This window comes from Panthera leo, chromosome A1 (genome assembly GCF_018350215.1).
Source record: "Panthera leo isolate Ple1 chromosome A1, P.leo_Ple1_pat1.1, whole genome shotgun sequence".
NCBI lineage: Eukaryota > Metazoa > Chordata > Mammalia > Carnivora > Felidae > Panthera > Panthera leo.
The window spans coordinates 67,283,409-67,304,009 of NC_056679.1; the positions used below are offsets into that span (position 1 = coordinate 67,283,409).

The window sequence follows — 20,601 nt, forward strand, 5'->3', positions numbered from 1 at the left end:
ATACACACCAGGAAGAGAGACACAAAAGAAAGAAACTCCAGTTGGGGGAAAGGAGAGAGACAAATAGACAATTTTAAGGCACTGTGTAAAGTTTTCATGAAAGCAGCACACAACACATGGGATGTAGAAAGGAGAAAACCACCCTCGACAGAGACAACGGTAGGCAGCCATCTCACAGGTACTAATGGATAGGAGTTTTAAAAGATGCGTAGGCTTTGATGAAAGGCAAGTGGGAGAAGATGGAAGGTTTCAGGAAGAGGGAACAGCATATGCTAAGGGATAAAAGTACTCTATAGAGGTCATAAAGGCTTCGCATGGAGCCAAACATGGAGGCATCCAGGGAACAGAAAATTATTCTGTATAGTAGTTTAGTGTTGCAGAACCAGAGGGTACAAATGAGAGGCTATGGGAGAGTGACAAGGCAGAAAGAGGCTGGAGTATGAAAGCTTTCTTTGCAACGCCATGGTATTGTAATTTATGAGGGAGGTTATGGGGAACCACTAAGGGATTTTAACCAGTAGTATCACGAAGTCAGATTTTCAGCATAAGGCATTCAATCTGAAAGCACTGTCGGGAATATCCATTAATTTATATGGGGGAGGAGGGAGGGTCAAGGTACAGAAGGCCAAAGATCAGAGAGAAGGCCAGTTAGAAGTCTGACACATGTATGCAAAGGGAAAAAAAATGAACTGAGTTAAATATGTAATATAGATCATTCATGTGGTCACCGGAGTTTTAAATTTTTTTCACCTAACATTTTTTAAATTATTTTTTATTTTTTTTCAATTTCTTTTTTTCACCTGACATTTTAAAGAAAATTCCACAAGCCCAAGGATAGCTAGAAAATGCCTGTAAACTATATAACTGTAAACTAAGATACTAAATTATAAAGCATTATAAGGCTATATATAAGCAATATAGAAATACATAAAATCTGACTATTACTTTTCCAGTAACTCTTTAACCGGTAGGACTTAACAGTAATACAGATCTTTATCTGAAGCACATTCAGGAGGAATGGCCAGAGCAAAGTCTGTGATCAGGGCAGGGCCTCCAGGACCAGATCCCGGATAGAAAAATAAAGTTGAAGCAGAAGCCACATCTGAGAGCCTATAAAAAAATGAATTAAAAACTCTTAACCAAGAATCAGATATAAATAAATTTCAGATGAACCAGAGAAGAAAAGATTTTCCTAAGAATCTGAAAACTTATTCATCTTTTTCAGGTCTCCAGAGTCCTTCATCTGGGGCCTGCAGTTAGAAGGCACAACCATGGACAGATATCAGTTTGTAGACACAAATCTAATCAATCTACTTCATCCAATGTAGCAATTCACAGGCCTCTCCTGTCTTACTTCAAGAACAGCATCATCATCCTAACTTTATTATGATTACTTGAGACAAAGCTCCCTAAGACCATGTGTTGCCAATGACTTTCAGATTTACTGAGATACTGATCCCCTGAGACACCTGGTCCCCACCCTGGAGGTGGCTGGGCACATCATGAGCCAGTCACCTCCAGTCATAACCAGCCTCGTTACCTCAGTGTGCCTCGCACATGTTACCATTTTTTATATGTTGCTGAAAATGGTTGGGAAGCCACTGGATAAAGGAAAATAATATACTATTTCAAATTTCTAAAAAAGTTTTTGGGAGCACAATATTAAACATATTTCTTTCAGTTTAAAATTAAATTCTACAAAATAGAAGGAGAGATAAAAAGTTTCCCAGACAAACAAAAATTAAAGGAGTTTGTGACCACTAAACCAGCCCTGCAAGAAATAAGAAATTTTAAGGGGAACTCTCTGAGGGGAGAAAAGATGAAAAAATAAATATATATACATATATATATATACATATATATATATACATATATATATATATATATATATATGTATATATATCTCAAAAGCAACAAAGATTAGAAAGGACCAGAGAACACCACCAGAAACTCCAACTCTACAAGCATCATAATGGCAATAAATTCTTATCTCACTCTAAACTATCTAGTACTCACTCTAAACGTCAATGGACTCAATGCTTCAATCAAAAGACAAAGGGTAACAGAATGGATCAGAAAACAAGACCCATCCATATGCTATTTACAAGAGACCCACTTTAGACCTAAAGACACCTTCATATTGAAAATAAGGGGATGGAGAACCACCTATCATGCTAATGGTCAACAAAAGAAAGCTGGAGTAGCCATACTTACATCAGACAATCTAGACTTTAAAATAAAGACTGTAGCAAGAGATGCAGAAGGGCATTATATCATAATCAAGGGGTCTGTCCACCCAGAAGACCTAACAACTGTAAACATTTATGTGCCAAATGTGGAAGCACCCAAATATATGTTAATTAATCACAAACATAAAGAAACTCATCGATAGTAATACCGTAATAGTAGGAGACTTCAACACCCCACTCACAACAATGGACAGATCATCTAATCAAAAATTCAACAAGGAAACAATGGCTTTGAATGACATACTGGACCAGATGGACTTAACAGATATATTCAGAACATTTCATCCTAAAGCAGCAGAATATACATTCTTCTCCAGTGCACATGGAATGTTCTCCAGAACAGACCATATACTGGGACACAAATCAGCCCTAAGTAAGTACAAAAACACTGAGATCATACCATGCATATTTTCAGACCACAATGCTATGAAACTCAAAATCAACCACAAGAAAAAACTGGGAAAGGTAACACATACTTGGAGATTGAAGAACATTCTACTAAAGAATGAATGGGCCAACCAAGCAGTTAAAGAGGAAATTAAAAAGTATATGGAAGTCAATGAAAATGATAAAACCACAGCCCCAAACCTCTGGGATGCAGCAAAGGCAGTCATAAAAGGGAAGTATATAGCAATCCAGGACTTCCTAAAGAAGGAAGAAAGATCTCAGATACACAACCTAACCTTACGCCTTAAGGAGCTAGGAAAAGAACAGCAAATAAAACCCCAAACCAACAGAAGACAGGAAATAATAAACAGTAGAGCAGAAACCAATGCTATCGAAACAAAACAACAAAAAGGAAACAAACAAAAAACCCCAGTAGAATAGATCAATGAAACCAGAAGCTGGTTCTTTAAAAGAATTAACAAAATTAATAAATCACTAGCCAGTCTGATAAAAAAGAAAAATGGAAAGCCCGAAATAAATAAACTCAAGAATGAAAAAGGAGAGATTACAACCAACACAGCAGAAATAAAAATAATAAGAATATTATAAGCAATTATATGCCAGTAAAATGGGCAATCTTGAAGAAATGTACCAATTCCTAGAAACATATAAACTACCAAAACAAACAGGAAGAAATAGAAAATTTGAACAGACCCATCACCAGTAAAGAAATCGAATTAGTAATCAAAAATCTCCCAAAAAACAAGAGTCCAGGGCCAGATGGCTTTCCAAGGGAATTCTATCAAACATTTAAGGAAGAGTTAACACCTATTCTCTTGAAGCTGTTCCAAAAAATAGAAATGGAAGGAAAACTTCCAAACTCTTCTATGAAGCCAGGGTTACCTTGATTCCAAAACAAGACAAAGACCCCACTAAAAAAGGAGAACTATGGACCAATTTCCCTGATGAACATGGATGCAAAAATCCTCAACAAGATATTAGCCAACCGGATCCAACAATACATTAAAAAAATTATTCACCACAACCAAGCGGGATTTATACCTGGGATGCAGGGCTGGTTCAATATCCGCAAAACAACTAATGCGATTCATCACATCAATAAAAGAAAGGACAAGAACCATACGATCCTCTCAATAGGTGCAGAGAAAGCATTTGACAAAATACAGCATCCTTTCTTGATAAAAACCCTCAAGAAAGTAGGGATAGAAAGAGCATACTTCGAGATCATAAAAGCCATATATGAATGAGCCAATGCTAATATCATTCTCAATGGGGGAAAAACAGAGCTTTTCCCCTAAGGACAGGAGCAAGACAGGGATGCCGACTCTCGTCACGATTATTCAACATAGTATTGGAAGTCTTAGCCTCTGCAATCAGACAACACAAAGAAATAAAAGGCATCCAAGTCAGCCAGGAGGAGGTCAAACTTTCACTCTTCACAGATGACATGATACTCTATATGGAAAACCCAAAAGATTCCACAAAAAGCTGCTAGAATTGATTCATGAATTCAGCAAAGTTGCAGGATAGAAAATCAATGCACAGAAATCAGTTGTATTCCTCTACACCAACAATGAAGCGACAGAAAGAGAAATCAAGGAATCGATCCCATTTACAGTTGCACAAAAAACCATAAAATACCTAGGAATAAATCTAACCAAACAGGTGAAAAATCTATACACTGAAAACTATAGAAAGCTTATGAAAGAAGACACAAAAAAAATGGAAAAAGATTCCATGCTCCTGGATAGGAAGAATATCGTTAAAATGTTGATACTACCCAAAGCAATCTCATTATTCAGTGCAATCCCTATCCAAGTAACACCAGCATTCTTCACAGAGCTAGAACAAATAATCCTAAAATCTGTATGGAACCAGAAAAGACCCCGAATAGCCAAAGTGATATTGAAAAAGAAAACCAAAGCAGGAGGCATCACAATCCCAGACTTCAAGCTATACTACAAAGCTGTAATTACCAAGACAGTATGGTACTGGCACAAGAACAGACACTCAGATCAATGGAACAGAATAGAGAACCCAGAAATGGACCTACAAATGTATGGCCAACTAATCTTTCACAAAGCAGGAAAGAATATCCAATGGAATAAAGACAGTCTCTTCAGCAAGTGGTGCTGGGAAAACTGGACAGAGACATGCAGAAGAATGAAACTGGACCACTTTCTTACACCATACACAAAAATAAACTCAAAATGGATGAAAGACCTCAATGTAAAACAGGATGCCACCAAAATCCTTGAGAAGAAAACAGGCAAAAACCTCTTTGACCTTGGCTGCAGCAACTTCTTACTCAACAGATCTCCAGAGGCAAAGGAAACAAAAGCAAAAATGAACTACTGGGACCTCATCAAAATAAAAAGCTTCTGCACGGTGAAGGAAACAATCAGAAAAACTAAAAGGCAACCGACAGAATGGGAGAAGATATCTGCAAATGACATATCAGATAAAGGGTTAGTATCCAAAACCTATAAAGAACTTACCAAACTCAACACCCATAAAACAAATAATCCAGTGAAGAAATGGGCAAAAGACATGAATAGACACTTCTCCAAAGAAGACATGCAGATGGCCAATGACACATGAAAAAATGCTCAACATCACTCATCATCAGGGAAATACAAATCAAAACCACACTGAGATACCACCTCATACCTGTCAGAATGGCTAACATTAACAACTCAGGCAACAACAGATGTTGGCGAGGATGTGGAGAAAGAGGATCTCTTGCATTGTTGGTGGGAATGCAAGCTGGTGCAGTCACTCTGGAAAACAGTATGGAGGTTCCTCAAAAAACTAAAAATAGAACTACCCTATGACCAGCAATTACACTACTAGGCATTTCTCCACGGGATACAGGTGTGCTGTTTTGAAGGGACACATGCACCCCCACGTTTATAGCAGCACTATCAACAATAGCTAAAGTATGGAAAGAGCCCAGATGTCCATCGATGGATGAATGGATAAAGAAGATGTGGTGTGTATACATACACACACACACACACACACACACACACACACACACACACACTCACAATGGAGTATTACTCGGCAATCAAAAAGAATGAAATCCTGCCATTTGCAACTCCGTGGATGGAACTGGAGGGTATTATGCTAAGTGAAATTAGTCAGAGAAAGACACAAATGATATGACTTCACTCATATGAGGACTTTAGAGACAAAACAGATGAACATAAAGGAAGGGAAGCAAAAATAATATAAAAACAGGGAGGGGGACAAAACAGAAGAGATTCATAAATATGGAGAACTGAGGGTTACTGGAGGGGTTGTGGGAGGGGGGCTGGGCTAAATGGGTAAGGGGCGCTAAGGAATCTACTTCTGAAATCATTGTTTCACTATATGCTAACTAATTTGGATGTAAATTTTAAAAAATTTTAAAAATTCAAATAATAAAATAAAATTAAATTAAACTCTAAACTAAGGAGAACATGTCTAACCCAAAAGATCAGAAGGATCGTGAGGCCCCACTTTCACGGTTTGTATTGGTACTGAAAATCAAGATCAAGCGAGCTTTTGCCCTTCTGCTCCACGGGAGGTCTTGTCCTCCCTGAGCTCACCTTAGGACACCTGCATTACCGTTTGACAGGTGTACTGCCCCAAACTCCCCTCAAATTATCATACATAAGACTATAGTCATTACATTTTTAAAAGAACAAAGTTTGTAAGCCTCCAAGTTTTTATTCTATTCAAGTAGAGAGAGTAAACTTACTTTTAACTTGAGTATCATCCAAAGCTTTGTATTCTGTACTCTTAATTGCTAGCTCCACACCGTAGCCAGATAAGTACATTTTCTTTGAGACTGGTTTCTGTTCAAACACATTTATTTTTTTAAAAAGAGAAAATATTGATTCAAACATCTTCTTTTAAATTCAATATGTTTATTAGGACATTAGAGTAAATTATTAATATTGACTTTTTAAATCACTGAATTATTATTTGGGGGATATTTATACTCTCTCTAGATAGTTTATCAAGGACCCAGAATTTGGTTGATTACCACTTCTTTACTTTCTAAAAACTTCACAATGACTCTAATGTTTTAATTTTTTTAAAGTTTATTTATTTTGAGAGAGAGAGAGGGAGAGAGAGAGCATGCGCACACAAGTAAGGGAGGGGCAGAGAGGAGGAGAGACAGAATCCCAAGCAAGCTCTGTGCCATCAGCACAGAGCCCAATGTGGGCTCAAAATCATGAACCGTGAAATCATCCCCCGAGCCAAGATCAGGAGTCAGACACTTAACTGACGCCACCCAGGCATCCCAAATGTTTTAATTACTCTTTACAAGAAAAAAAAAAAAATCTGATCTTTTTCTGTTTGTGGTAACTTCCCCATTTCTTCCAAGAGTTAATTAACAGAGGCTCCAATACAATCAAGTTTCAATAAAACTGTACTCCTTTTGGTGAACGCCACAAGATTTCCTAAACCAGCAAATGCTGTTTGCTTGCTCGTTGTCTAGCTGTAGGACAACCAGAGTGGTGCCAAGAGCAAATACTGAAGAGTAGAGGCAAAAGACACACAAGAAAATGCAGTGTCTTGAACAACTTGATTACATTTTCTTCATGTTTTTAAATGATTAAAATACCCAATGCCACAAATGAGTATCTGTTCTTCAATGAGGGGCAACAATCGCTTCAAATGGAGCGGTCTGAAGTAACGGGCACATACAAAATATACTTGTAGAGACTACCCCACCAAGGAAGAGAAGTCACCACATCTTTTCAAATAAGAAGATAGAAGAATTAGTTTCAGATATGCAGACAAGTATTTAACACTGCTGCACACAATGACAATGTAACTTGCTAATTTCTCAGGCATGTGCTACAATGAAAGATAGCATGAGAAAACTGAATTGCTTCTAATTATGGTCATCTGAAAAAGTTAAAAATATTTTAAAGAGTTTTCAATTTCATACAGCACAATTTAAAAATGCATTCTGACTATCCACTAAAAAGGCAATCAGCTGGTAGAGAAGCAAATTGAAGCTCCAAGTCCATATATTTTGTTATAGTTCATAAAAGAAATGCAATTTCATGTAACCAATTTCCATTATCAATTCCAAAATATTATTAGCTCCTTGGGAACAAAGATAAATGTTTATTAAATTCATATTTACTGTCTCCATTTGAAAATGTATTAATATAAAATTTGAATGGTAGTTTAGTAAGTTTGGGTTTGCAAACCAAAAATGCTCACAGACTAAATCAATTGGTGAGAAGAATCTTTCTTCATCTTTCTATTTCTTCTCTCCCCATAAAAAGGCATCTGTTTCAAAAGCAGCATAAATAAGTTCATTTTATTAGAATTACATTGACTAGATTTAAAACATAACTATTTTGAATGTACAATAGGTCATTCGTTAAAAAGAAAGCCGTAATTTGATTCTACAAAGTGCCCAGATAGTTGGCTGGTATGATTTCATAGTATATTTAATAGCTGCATTCTCCAAAAAATAATTCGGGACACTGATTCTCAGTAGATGAGCGTACCTCCCTATAGTGTACATTAGTCACGTGGGGGACATTTTTTTTTTAATTCAAGTTAACATAGAGCATGGTCTTGGCTTTAGAGGTAGAACCCAGTGACTCATCTCTTATGTATCACACCCAGTGCTCATCCCTAAAAGTGCCTTCCTCAATGCCCATGACCCATCTAGCCCTTCGGCTGTTCCCTCGTCTCAGTTATGGTAGGTAATGCTGCCGTGAACACGAGAGCACAGAGATCTTCTCAAGTTAGTGCTTTCTTTCCTTTGAATGTTCACCCAGAAGCAGAAATGCTAGACCACATGGTCGTTCTTCTTAAAACTTTTTGAGGAACTCCAAGCTGTTTTCCATAGTGGCTGCACTAATTTACACTCCCATCAACAGTGCAAAAGGGCTCCCTTTTCTCCATATCCTCTCACACTTGTCTTTTTGAGACCTTTTCATGTACATGTGGCCATCTGTAGGTCTCCTTTGAAAAAATACCTATTCAGGTCCTTTGCCCAATTTTTAATCAGATTGTTCTTTTGATACTGAGTTGTAGGAGTTCCTTATATATTTTGGATATTAACCCCTCCTTACATAAATGATTTATAAATATTTTCTCCCATTCCAGCCATTGCCTTTGGTTTTGTTAATGGTTTCCTTTGCCATGCAGAGGCTTAGTTTAGTTTGATGTAGTCCCACTTCATTTTTTCTTTTCTTTTTAATTTTGTTGTTCTTTATTTTTACTTTTGTTGCCTTTGCTTTTGATGTCAAATCCAAAAAAATCACTGCCAAGACCACCGTCAAGGCGCTTTTTTCTTAGGTTTTCTTCTAGGACTTTTACAGTTTCATTTTTTTTTTTAAGTTTATTTTTATTTTGAGAGAGAAAGCGAGCAGGGGAGGGGAAGAGAGAGAGGGAGAATCCCAAGGCTCTGTGCTGTCAACGTGGAGGAGGCTAAGGCAGGGCTCAAACCCATGAACTATGAGATCATGATCTGAGCTGAAATCAAGAGTCAGATGTTAACCGTCTGAGCCACTGTGGCACCCTCATGCTTTCACATTTTACGTTTAAATTTTAAATCCATTTCAAGTTAATTTTTTTTGAGTGTTATAAGATAGGGGGCCAGTTCCATTCATTTGCATGTGGTTATCTAGTTTTTCCAGCATCGTCTAACTGAGTAGGCTTGGATCCCCTGCTGAATATTAGTTGACTATACACGTATGGGTTTATTTCTTGGTTCTCTATTCTATTACACTGGTCCATGCATTCTTATTCCAATACCACACTGTTTTAATACTACAGCTTTGTAATATAGTTTGAAATCAGGACATATGGTGCCTCTAGCTTTGTTCTTCTTTCTCAAGACTGCTTTAGATTTTAAAGCTGCTGCAATTAAAATGTTATATTTGTGTAGAATAGACATATATATTACTGGAGCAGAGTCTAAAAACATACATGCCTGTAAGAAAACTTGGTATGTGATGGCTTAGAATAAAGACTTAACTGTTCAATAAATCATGTGGGAGCCAATACTCTTCTATATGGAAAAACTAGAATTCTATCTCTACCTTACAGCATATTCAAATACATTCCAGAGGGATTAAAGACCAAAACATAAAGGATGGCATTTTGTCACAAGAAAATATAGGAGAATGCCCTTATGACACCGCAAAGGAAACCATTAAAGAAAAGGTGGATAAGTCTGATTAAATCTCTATACTTGTTAAGCGTCCGACTTCAGCCAGGTCACGATCTCGCGGTCCGTGAGTTCGAGCCCCGCGTCAGGCTCTGGGCTGATGGCTCGGAGCCTGGAGCCTGTTTCCGATTCTGTGTCTCCCTCTCTCTCTGCCCCTCCCCCGTTCATGCTCTGTCTCTCTCTGTCCCAAAAATAAAATAAAAAACGTTGAAAAAAAAATTTAAAAAAAAAAAAAAAATCTCTATACTTGTGCTGAACCAAAGATGTCGTATTTTTTTTTAATACTAGAAATATACTAGAAGATGTTTGCAAGCTATGGAAGATTAGTATTCAGAATATATTTGTTAAAATCTGTATATGAGAAAAAGAAAAACCCAAAGAATCTAAGATAAAAATAGGTGAAGAATATGGATAGGCAATTAACAAGTATATCTGCAATGCTTTTATTATTTTATACATTATTATGCAAGTAATTATATATTTCAATATAAAACACTCTTTCCGTGTTGGGCATATAGCAGTAAAATAAGAAAAGTCCTTCTAATGGTCATTATATTCTAGTAAATATGTGTGAGTTTGATTGTGTGGGGTGGAGGGGATGGATAGTGCAGAGGTATAAAAGAAAACTTGAGATATAGCAGTGAGTGCGACAAAGTCATTAGACCACAATAATGTGATAAAAGTGTGAGAGCAATGAGAAGTTGAAAAGGTGGGAACACATTTGACCAGAAACTTGAACAAAGAAATAGTCACCTGTCCAAAGACATAGTTAAGAGCATTTCTGGGGGCGCCTGGGTGGCTCAGTTGGTTAAGCGTCCGACTTCGGCTCAGGTCACGATCTCACAGTCTGTGAGTTCGAGCCCTGCGTCGGGCTCTGGGCTGATGGCTCAGAGCCTGGAGCCTGCTTCCGATTCTGTGTCTCCCTCTCTCTCTGCCCCTCCCCCGTTCATGCTCTGTCTCTCTCGGTCTCAAAAATAAATAAACGTTACAATAAAAAAATTAAAAAAAAAAAAGAGCATTTCTGTATCAGGGTTCATATGATATATATAATCAGTATTATCAATTAGATTTTCTCGAAGTAATATTTTCATTAAAAATAACTATGAATCTTAGCAAATATTATATGCATTATGGTTTTGGTTTTTATCCAAGCTTTAAATCTGTTTCAGATTTAAGAAGGAATCTGAAAAGAAATATCAACATGATAATTCCAGAAAAGGATACAGAATCCCAATATATTTTTCCACTAAAATTCACATTTGATAGTTGTATTAATTTTTTTAAATCTTTAGGGGTGCCAGGGTGGCTCAGTTGGTTAAGCATCAGACTCTGAGTTTTGGCTCAGGTCATTATCTCATTGTTCAGGAGTTCAAGGCCCACATTGGGACTGCACTGACAGAGAGGAGCCTGCTTGGGATTCTCTCTCTTCTCTGTCCCTTCCCTGCTCTCATGAGCTCTCTCTTTCAAAATAAATAATTTAAAACATTTTTTTAAAATCTTTAACCGTTCAGGAAGAAATCATGTAAAATCTGGTAAGGAAATTATTAAACAGGTTTTTTTATAGCCAAAATAATCTCGGATAAAACTGTACCTGAATATAATGTCGAAGAACATATAGGATTTCCCCATTTTTTGCTTTTTCAGACAATACTGGGTGAAATTTACCAAATGCTCTGGTACCCATTTCAGCATAGAGTATAATCACTGGTAAGTTCTCTTTGTTTGTAGGAAATTTATGATCTCCTTTAAATAGATAAGGTCTGGGCCTAAAATGAAAACAAAACACAAACTTTTAAAAAAGTCAAAGAACATATGGGAAATACATCATGACCTTTTGTAATTTCTGCTTATCAAACAACTTACAGATAAAATATACACACATTTCGTGTGTGTATGTATATGTGTGTGTGTGTGTGTATGTGTGTGTGTGTGTGTGTATCACCAAAAAGAGTTTAAACTTCCTGTGGTAAATTTTCATTTACCACAGTTAACATAGTAACTACTATGGGAGAATTAAAAAATGTAAACAAAATATACCTGCAAAATAACTTTACTCATACACAAAACAATACACACATAAGACAGAATACAATATAAACATGCTGCAGAATTTTATGGATATATGTCAATAACTGAAAAAGAATACATCTAATATATGAAATCAGAGGGAATCAATAGAAAGTGGCTTCTACTAAAGACAGAAAAGAAACCTGGTTAACCCGAAACTGAGTATTACGAATATTTTTAATGACGAAAGTTCACAATCTTTAAATAACAACATATAATGGCAATATATTTTTCAATGAAATAAAATTTATATTTTGTTCAATTAGAAGAGTATATAATTTTTCATAGCTCGTGTTTCCTGAAAATGGGTTCCAAATATTTAAAAAACAAAGGCACTATATCAAAGATTAGCAGTACTTAATATCAGTAACAACTCATTAAACCCGCAAGGATAATCAGAGAAATACTATAGTCCAGCCCTATCATAAACAGACTTTGATATCTTTTAATTTTCCAGGCACTATGCTAGATTTTTTGTACATATTACATTCTATCTTCCCAACAATTCCTGTAGATAGTTACTATCATTTACTTAATACTTTAAAGGTTTCTGAGGCTCAGACAAGTTAAATATCCACAGCAAGTTCAAACAGAAAGCCAAATTTCAACTCCTATCCATAAATAGGAATCCTAAAGCCACATCTTTTAACAATTATATAGGTAGAAAGAAAAAAGAGATACTGAATAACAAAGGTGTTGAGAAGTAACATTTAATGAATTCAGATCTCTATAGCCTTTTAGTCATTTACTACCTTTAAAACACAAATACAAAGAAAAGGGGAGAGGGAAAGGGGGTATGAATAACAAAGCTACAGCATGCTAGTGAAAAGGCTGTGGGTTTTGAAATTAGAAAGAATTGGATTCAAGTTCTAATTTAACTACTTACTAGCTATGTGTCCCTGCACCAGTGATTCGATGTCTCTTGGGCTTATTTCTTTATCTGTTCAAGAGGAGGAATTCTTGCTACCGCCTAGGTAGCTTTACCAAAAGGACTTGCAAATCATCTAGCAGAGCATGAAGCACATGTGTGATGCTCAAGAAATGATCATTTTTCTCTCCGTCTAGCAAACCTCCATTTACTTAAACTATCGACCAAGAGTACCATCAAGGATCCACAGAACATCCAACCAAGTGTTGGACGTTATACCACCATTAATGATGAAAGTAGGGGGTATTTATCTATGTAGTTATGATTATATAATCTTGATTATTTCCAAAAGGACATACAAGAACTTAAGAGCACTGTTGATTATGGAGAGTTCTAGAAAACTGGAATAAATAAGAATCATATAATTTGCTGTATGTATATGTCGCATTATTCTAATTTTCAATGTTTAAACTTAATACGTTGGGAACATGTCCTTTTAGTGTAAATAAACATAAAATGCATCAAAGCAATAAAGACACAAATACTACATTTAGATGAAAATACTGAATTGTTAGGTCATTTTCTATTGATTCCCTCAGGTTTCATACACTAGATACATATGGGATTCTTTTTCACTTATTGACATAACTATAAAATTTTACAGCATGTTTATATTACAATCTTATTATATGTTTATTATATTGTTTTGTATGTAAGGGAAGTTATTTTGTAGGCATATTTTCTTTACATTTTTTTAATTCACCCACAGTAATTAACCTGCATAGTGTAAGAATGAAAATTCTCAATCAAAATTTAAAATGAAAATTGAATATTTTTATCAAGAAGTATAATCCTAGGGGTGCCTGGGTGGCTCAACTGGTTAAGCATCCGACTTTGGCTGAGGTCACAATCTCAGGTTTTGTGAGTTCAAGCCCTGTGTCGGGCTCTGTGCTGACAGCTTGGAGCCTGGAGCCTGCTTCAGATTCTGTCTGTCTGTCTGTCTCTCTGTGTCCCTCCCCTGCTCACACTCTGTCTCTGTGTCCCTCCCCTGCTCACACTCTCTCAAAAGTAAACACTAGAAAAAAGTTTTAAAAAGTATAATTTTAAATATGAAAAATTACAGAATATTCTATTACTTATTTGAGCTAAACAGAAATTAATAAAATCATCTAGTGATAACCATGGCCTGTTAGAGAAACATTTCTAAAATACTGATAAGAAATTTACAGACTTTCTACAACAAACTATGGTAAATAATTAATGTTTCAATTTTCTGGTATGGCTGGAAAATTGTACATGTATAAATTATACCTTCTAATAGAGAAATTCAAATTTCTATTTTGTTTAATTATTACAGAATAAGGCTTACCAATGAGTATAAGTTTACTTTTACATTTTAAAAAATGACTAAAATACTATGTTCCTGGTTATTAGCTTAACTTTCTTTAAATCCAAATCACTCAAGTGCTCAATAAATCTAACAGAATGAAAACTTTCCACCAATTATTTGGCTTAAAGCATGTGAAATTTGTGGACTTTAGTATGGGGAATGGGGTTTACTTCAGGTGTATAAATGACCTGAGTTCAAGCATCTTTACACTGGTTTACAGAGGACTTTCACAGTATGTATGCACACTCATCAGCATTCTTCTAATAAATTTCTTTTCAAGCTTTACACATTCATCTGTATTTATTAGCATTTAACATAAGATAGGAGTTTACAAATATTACTGTTAATGTTTGGATATTTGAATTTTTTTTTAAGTTTATTTTTGAGACAGAGCGAGACAGAGCATGAACGGGGGAGGGGCAGAGAGAGAGGGAGACACAGAATCGGAAACAGGCTCCAGGCTCTGAGCCATCAGCCCAGAGCCCCACGCAGGGCTCGAACTCACGGACTGCGAGATCGTGACCTGAGATGAAGTCGGACGCTTAACCGACTGAGCCACCCAGGCGCCCCAACGTTTGGATATTTGAAACCTGAAACGAAATCTTATCCAAAGAAGAGCTGAATTCACAACATCTCTTCTACAACAGATGAAGACAGATAAATACACAAAACAAGAAAACGGAATGAGTTGCCATTTTTCGTAGGATCCTATTAATAAACACACCAAAAAAATACTAAACCCACACGTCACATTTAAAAACTAAAAAGGAATCAAACTAGATGAAATTATTAACATCATTTATTTTCACTGATACCTTGGAACTCAAATGGCACTAAGTCAAATGGACTGTCATGTAAAAAACTGATTTTTATCAAATCAGTACTACAGAAGTACATTTCATAATTTATACAGGATACCTTACATTTTAATATTAGTCTGAAAGATAATTCTTTAAAATAATTTGCTATTGTTAGTAATTGGAAAGGCTGCTAATGAAACAATGCTCGTAGATAAATCTTTAGGTTGAAAATAAAAACTAGAAGGGAACAGATTTTCCAGAGACAAAGATCTCCCGACTGTAGATCCCCCCCACCCCAAATTCATGTATGAATATGAAGACTGGAAAAATTTCATCTGAATATTAATCATGCAATATTAATTATGCAATTCCCTGCACTTCTGTGCCCGGAGAAGCCTTGGCTTAGGCCATGTATGAAGACTGACGCCGCAGCTACAAGGTGCAAGTTTAACAATCTTGGAACTGGAGTGACATGTGCCACTTTTAGGTTTAATGTATTTGGGAAAAGTGGGCACAGGTTTCCACTGGGGATGGGGATTGCTTTTTTGACCCTTTTATCGTCCCCAGTGAATATGTGCAGTGCCAGCAAAGATCAGGTAGATGTAAACTCCCTCGTACAGGTTGTAAGCGATGAAAGACTGACGTTAGACTACATCCCATCTGTCCAAAAGAGGACATACTAGGCCCCTTAGGACTTATTCAGAGTTGGCTGAACCTGGAACCCTGCGGGCATGGCTGAGGCTAAACCTGCAGATGGACCTCATCCTGCCACTTGGAGTCCTGTTGACAGTAGCCTTAACTAAACACTTTAAGAGACAACAGAATCGCTCATAAAAATATGAGTTTGGTCAAGAATTTGCCAGGCCAAGGGATGGATTGTTGGGAGAGGCACTCTGCCAGGGCCCTTGACTGTCCTTCTGGCTATGTCAAGACTGAAAGACTAACAGGCCATTTCTCAGGGTTCGCAGCAAGTAACTTTGAGGGGTATGTTAGCATCTCACTCTGGGACAAACAGCAGGTTGCTTACTGCTTGTTATAAGCAATAAAGCTCCCCCAGCTCTGTGTCCTTCAGCTACGACCTACCCACCGACCTACCCACCGCTTGTGTAGTATTCTTGTGGGTCCATTTTCACCCCGGGGATATGTGGAGCCATGGGAACTGGTGCTAACCATATGCTAATGCATGGCCGTTGTGTCCATGAATAGTTCTTTGTTTCTGTCGAAGAGCCTCCTGTCTTTGGTCAGAATCCATGAAACAGCCAGAGGCAAGCTTATCAGCTTGTAGGTAGGGCCAAATCAATTCCACAGCCTGAGAGAAGCTATTTATAGCATTAGGTTAACACACTTTTCTTTTTGTGAATCTTAGGCACATAATCCTTGGTTCAGGACACACTATCAATATTCATCCACAGTGGTTGTTTTCTTATTTAAGCAAATAACATACATATACATACATCTATATCTCTATCTATACACACACATATACACATACACACACACATACATACGTATATACACATACATATAAAGTATGTCGGTAACATACTTTTTCCCCTCTGTAGATGTTTCTCATCCCTAAATTTTCTTCAGTTTTCATTTTCTTTCATGTTTTCTGGGTTAGATTTTTAGTTTTTCTTTAAAGAAATGACTGATTAGTAACAACAGAAAAGGAAAAATTCTATTACCTTTGCATTCATGTTATTTTCTTATGCCTTGAGCTAAACCCTTGGCTTATTTTTTCCATTTTTAAATCATAAAAACAAAAAATTAAAAACAGGAACTATGCTAAGTTAATTTTTGAGAGAGAGAGAGAGAGAGAGAGAGAGAGAGAGAGAGATGAGGGAGGGGCAGAGAGAGAAGGAGAAAGAGAATCCTAAACAGGCTCCATGTCATCAGTGTGGAACCTGAGACAGGGCTCGATCCCACGAACCACGAGATCATGACCTGAGCCAAACCCAAGAGTCAGATGCTGAACTGACCAAGTCCCCCAGGTGCCACACCGTTCTTTCCTATGTGGCATTTTTATCATCCCAATTTCAAAAAAACAAGAGACAAAAAACCTCCTTAATAGTTTTATTTCCCTGTTGGGGACAGGGAGGAGAAAAATCATACTTACCTAGGATGCCAAGGATTCCTGTCACCTTCTCTCAAACACATAAGCACGTTTTAATATAACATCTGTCAAATTCTAGGGCAGATCCACAGCACAGATCTTTGATCAGGAGGTAGGGAAAAAAATCATTCTACCTTTTTTTGGCTAGTACACTGTTATGTTTTAAGTGGTAAGCAGCTTAACTTGACTCAGACTAAAAGAATAGGTCTAACACCGTGTGTATCTACTCAGACTGGCAGATGGGAAGCTGTGATTTATTCTCGCAGCATACAGCCCCAAAGAGGGGTGCCTATGCTTTGCCAGTTGGTAGTCCCCCAACTGGCAGACCAGACAGGTAGGCCTCTGGCAACAGCCCAAGAGTCAGTATAAGTGTACCAAATTTCATCAAGGGGTCAGAGGTAAGAGGACTGCCTTGAACTCTGCCCACTGAATGAACACATCTGCTGTTGGTGTTACATAGCTGGGGCCTGACTGAACAGCAGCAGCAGACTGCCGACATCACCAGTTTTGGAGCGCCTGGCGGGGGGCTCAGTTGGTTAAGTGTCCGACTTCGGCTCAGGTCACGATCTTGCGGTTCATGGGTTCGAGCCCCACATCAGGCTCTGTGCTGACAGCTCAGAGCCTGGAGCCTGCTTCAGATTCTTTGTCTCTATCTATCTCTCTCTGCCCCTCCCCTGCTCACATGCTGTCTCTCTCAAATATTAAAAAAAAAAAAAAGATACATCCAGCTTTAACTTAGCTGAACAGACCAGTAACTTAGTCCAGGCATTAAGGAAAAACCACTGTGGACTGAGAGCTCCACTGAGCCAAGAAACTTCACTTGAGGTAGTGGAATGGGGCACATGGTTTGTCCCCAAGGGCAGCTACCACTTTTTCATGTAAATCTAAGATCATGCTAAGAGCAAGACAACTATGCTCTTGAATATACCATTTTCAACTGACCAGAGAGACTTGTGGAGTCCATCTATCTCATTAGTCACTGAATCCTACTTGACCTATGCCAAAATGTAAACATCAGATGTCAGAGTCATGAGACTTCCCTGGGTCAGGTCTTCAGGTTCAGTAAGAGCTCTTACTAAGAGCTGCTTTTGAAAAAGGGTTACACTTGGTGGCTGAGTCAGGTAGGTGGCGCTGCTGTACTCGAAACTGCCTCTGGGAATTCCAGCAGCCACTCAGTTATTCAAGTTGGGATTGTAGTTCAACTTTCTCCCCTTGGGATTCTAGGTTTTATTCACCTGGGAACAGACAGTACATGTGGCAGTCCCTGAATGAGTATCTCCCTGGAGACTTCATGAGCATTCACCGTATAAACATATACAATATCAGTACCAGTTGCTATTCACTCATGGAAGCTAAAACAATAAAACTTCACTGAATTGGTCTAGAGATCATTCTAAACTCTTGCCCATTGTGAACACCTTTGAAACCCCATCAGTTGAGTTTGGGTGCCTCTTCCTGGAGGAATACATATCAAGGAGTCGTGGCAGGGGCTACAGCAAGTTATCAGAAAACTGCTATCACCAAGCCAGGAACACAGAGTACAAAATGGCAGAGGGAGAGAGAGGAGCAGTAGGGAAAAAAAAAAAAAAAAAAAAAAAGTGTTGAGCTTTTGTCTTCACCAAACCATGGGGACCTTGCCCTTCCTTTCCCGGAAAGCCATAGTCTGTCAACCTCCTACCCTACTTCCAAAAATGGTCAAGAACTGGGGTGCTTGCGTGGCTCAGTTGGTTAAACATCCAACTTCAACTCAGGTCATGATCTCACGGTTCACGAGTTCAAGCCCTGCATTGGGCTCTGTGCTGATGGCTCAGAGCCTAGAGCCTGCTTTGGATTCTGTGTGTCCCTCTCTCTCTCTCTGCCCCTCCCCTGTGAAATATGGACCTAAATGGATAGACACTACACAAATAGAGGGTATATGTTATAGCTGAGGGACACTAATTGGTGAACTACTATTTTATACCAAGCAGTAAAGAAGCCTGCTCTTCTTTCCAAAAGGAAAAAAAATCACTTCATTCCTCCAGGTTGCCTGCTGTAAACACAACCCTGAGAAATGGCTCGAGTAAAGAGCCACTTTCTACTGGTCAGACCAAGAACATGCAAGGACTCAGAACGCCCACTGCAGACTGCCTCTCCCAAATGCTTGATGCTAATATTTTTCTTAATCTTAATTTAACTTTACATTTAATATTTAAATATTGACTATTTAAGAAAATTATCAAGTCAGTCATCAAAAATTAAGAATGTTGAAAGTTACCAAAAATTATGCTTAAAAATGCACTAGGAAAAGAAAAAAAATGCATGAGGGCTGACAATTTCCCCAGTTAGTGTTATAAAGCTATAAAGGAATTGAAGATTCTGCCATTGTGACAACAGAGATGGACCTAGCGGGTATTAAGTGAAATAAGAAAAAGACAAATACCATATGATTTCAGTTATATATGGAATCTAAAAAAAAACAAAAAACCAACCAGAAACAGATTGATAAATACACAGAACAAACTGGGGGCCACAGGAGAAGAGTAGGGGGGATGGGCAAAATAGGTGAAGGGGATGAAGAGGTTCAAACTTCTAGTTATAAAATAAGTCAGTCATGGAGATGAAAAGTACAGCAGAAGGAATATAGCCAATAATGTTATAATAACGCTGCGTGGTGACAGAGGGTAACCACACTTCTCATGGTGAGCACTGCATGATGGACAGAATTGTTAAATTACCACGCGGTGCACCTGAAATTAAAAGACAATGTTGTATATCAACTATACTTAAATAATAAAAACAGAACAAAATTCAGTGCTGGACCCCTAAAACACAGCACAGGGTACTTTCCACAGAAGCTAAGGGATCTAAAACTTGCATAAGAGTACTAAACACCTGGATCAAACTCCTTTGAGAAATAAGTTGCTGTATTTTTAGAAAGGAATTGGTAATTTCTATGGTATACGTATTTTCAATGATATTTATGTGTAAAAGAATACCAGAATTTACAAAAATAACATGGTAAGTTGTCTAATATACTATATGAAGCTAGAATGATTTAAAAAAAAAAAAAAAAGGTGGCATTAGCCTCAGTGGCTCAGTTGGTTGAGCACCTAACTCTGGATTTTAGCTTAGGTCATGATCCCAGGATCATGGAATTGAGCCCTGTGTTGGGCTCTGTGCTGAATGTGGAGCCTGCTGCTTAAGATTCTCTCTCTCTCCCACTGCCCCTCTCTCCTGCTCGCTCTCTCCAAAAAATAAAAAGATGGCGTTAATAATTTAAATAATAGCTAATCTAATCTCATCTATTAAAAAAGAAGCATGAATCTTAATGAAAACATAAGCAATCTTAAGAGAAATTAAGATAATCTCAGACCATTAACAAATGCAAAGATAGTATAATATTTTAACATTACTATAATACACAGTATGTCCAATGAGAAAAACTTTGTATTCATCTCAATAGATTTAAAAAAATTTACATTTAAAAAAAATTTATTTTGAGAGAACATGCATGCAAGAGGGGGAGGGGGAG

General features: G+C 37.4%; 1 protein-coding gene across 3 annotated transcripts in view; it reads right to left on the reverse strand.

Annotated features, from left to right (window-relative positions):
- UGGT2 (UDP-glucose glycoprotein glucosyltransferase 2) overlaps positions 1 to 20,601 on the reverse strand; it is a 190,104-nt gene that overhangs the window by 143,796 nt on the left and 25,707 nt on the right. For all 3 annotated transcript variants that reach the window (XM_042929338.1, XM_042929327.1, XM_042929345.1), the window contains exons 5-6: positions 11,444 to 11,618; positions 6,403 to 6,499 (exon numbers count right to left, since the gene is read on the reverse strand). In XM_042929338.1, coding sequence (XP_042785272.1) covers positions 6,403 to 6,499; positions 11,444 to 11,618 — 272 coding nt within the window. The remainder of the gene's footprint in view (positions 1 to 6,402; positions 6,500 to 11,443; positions 11,619 to 20,601) is intronic.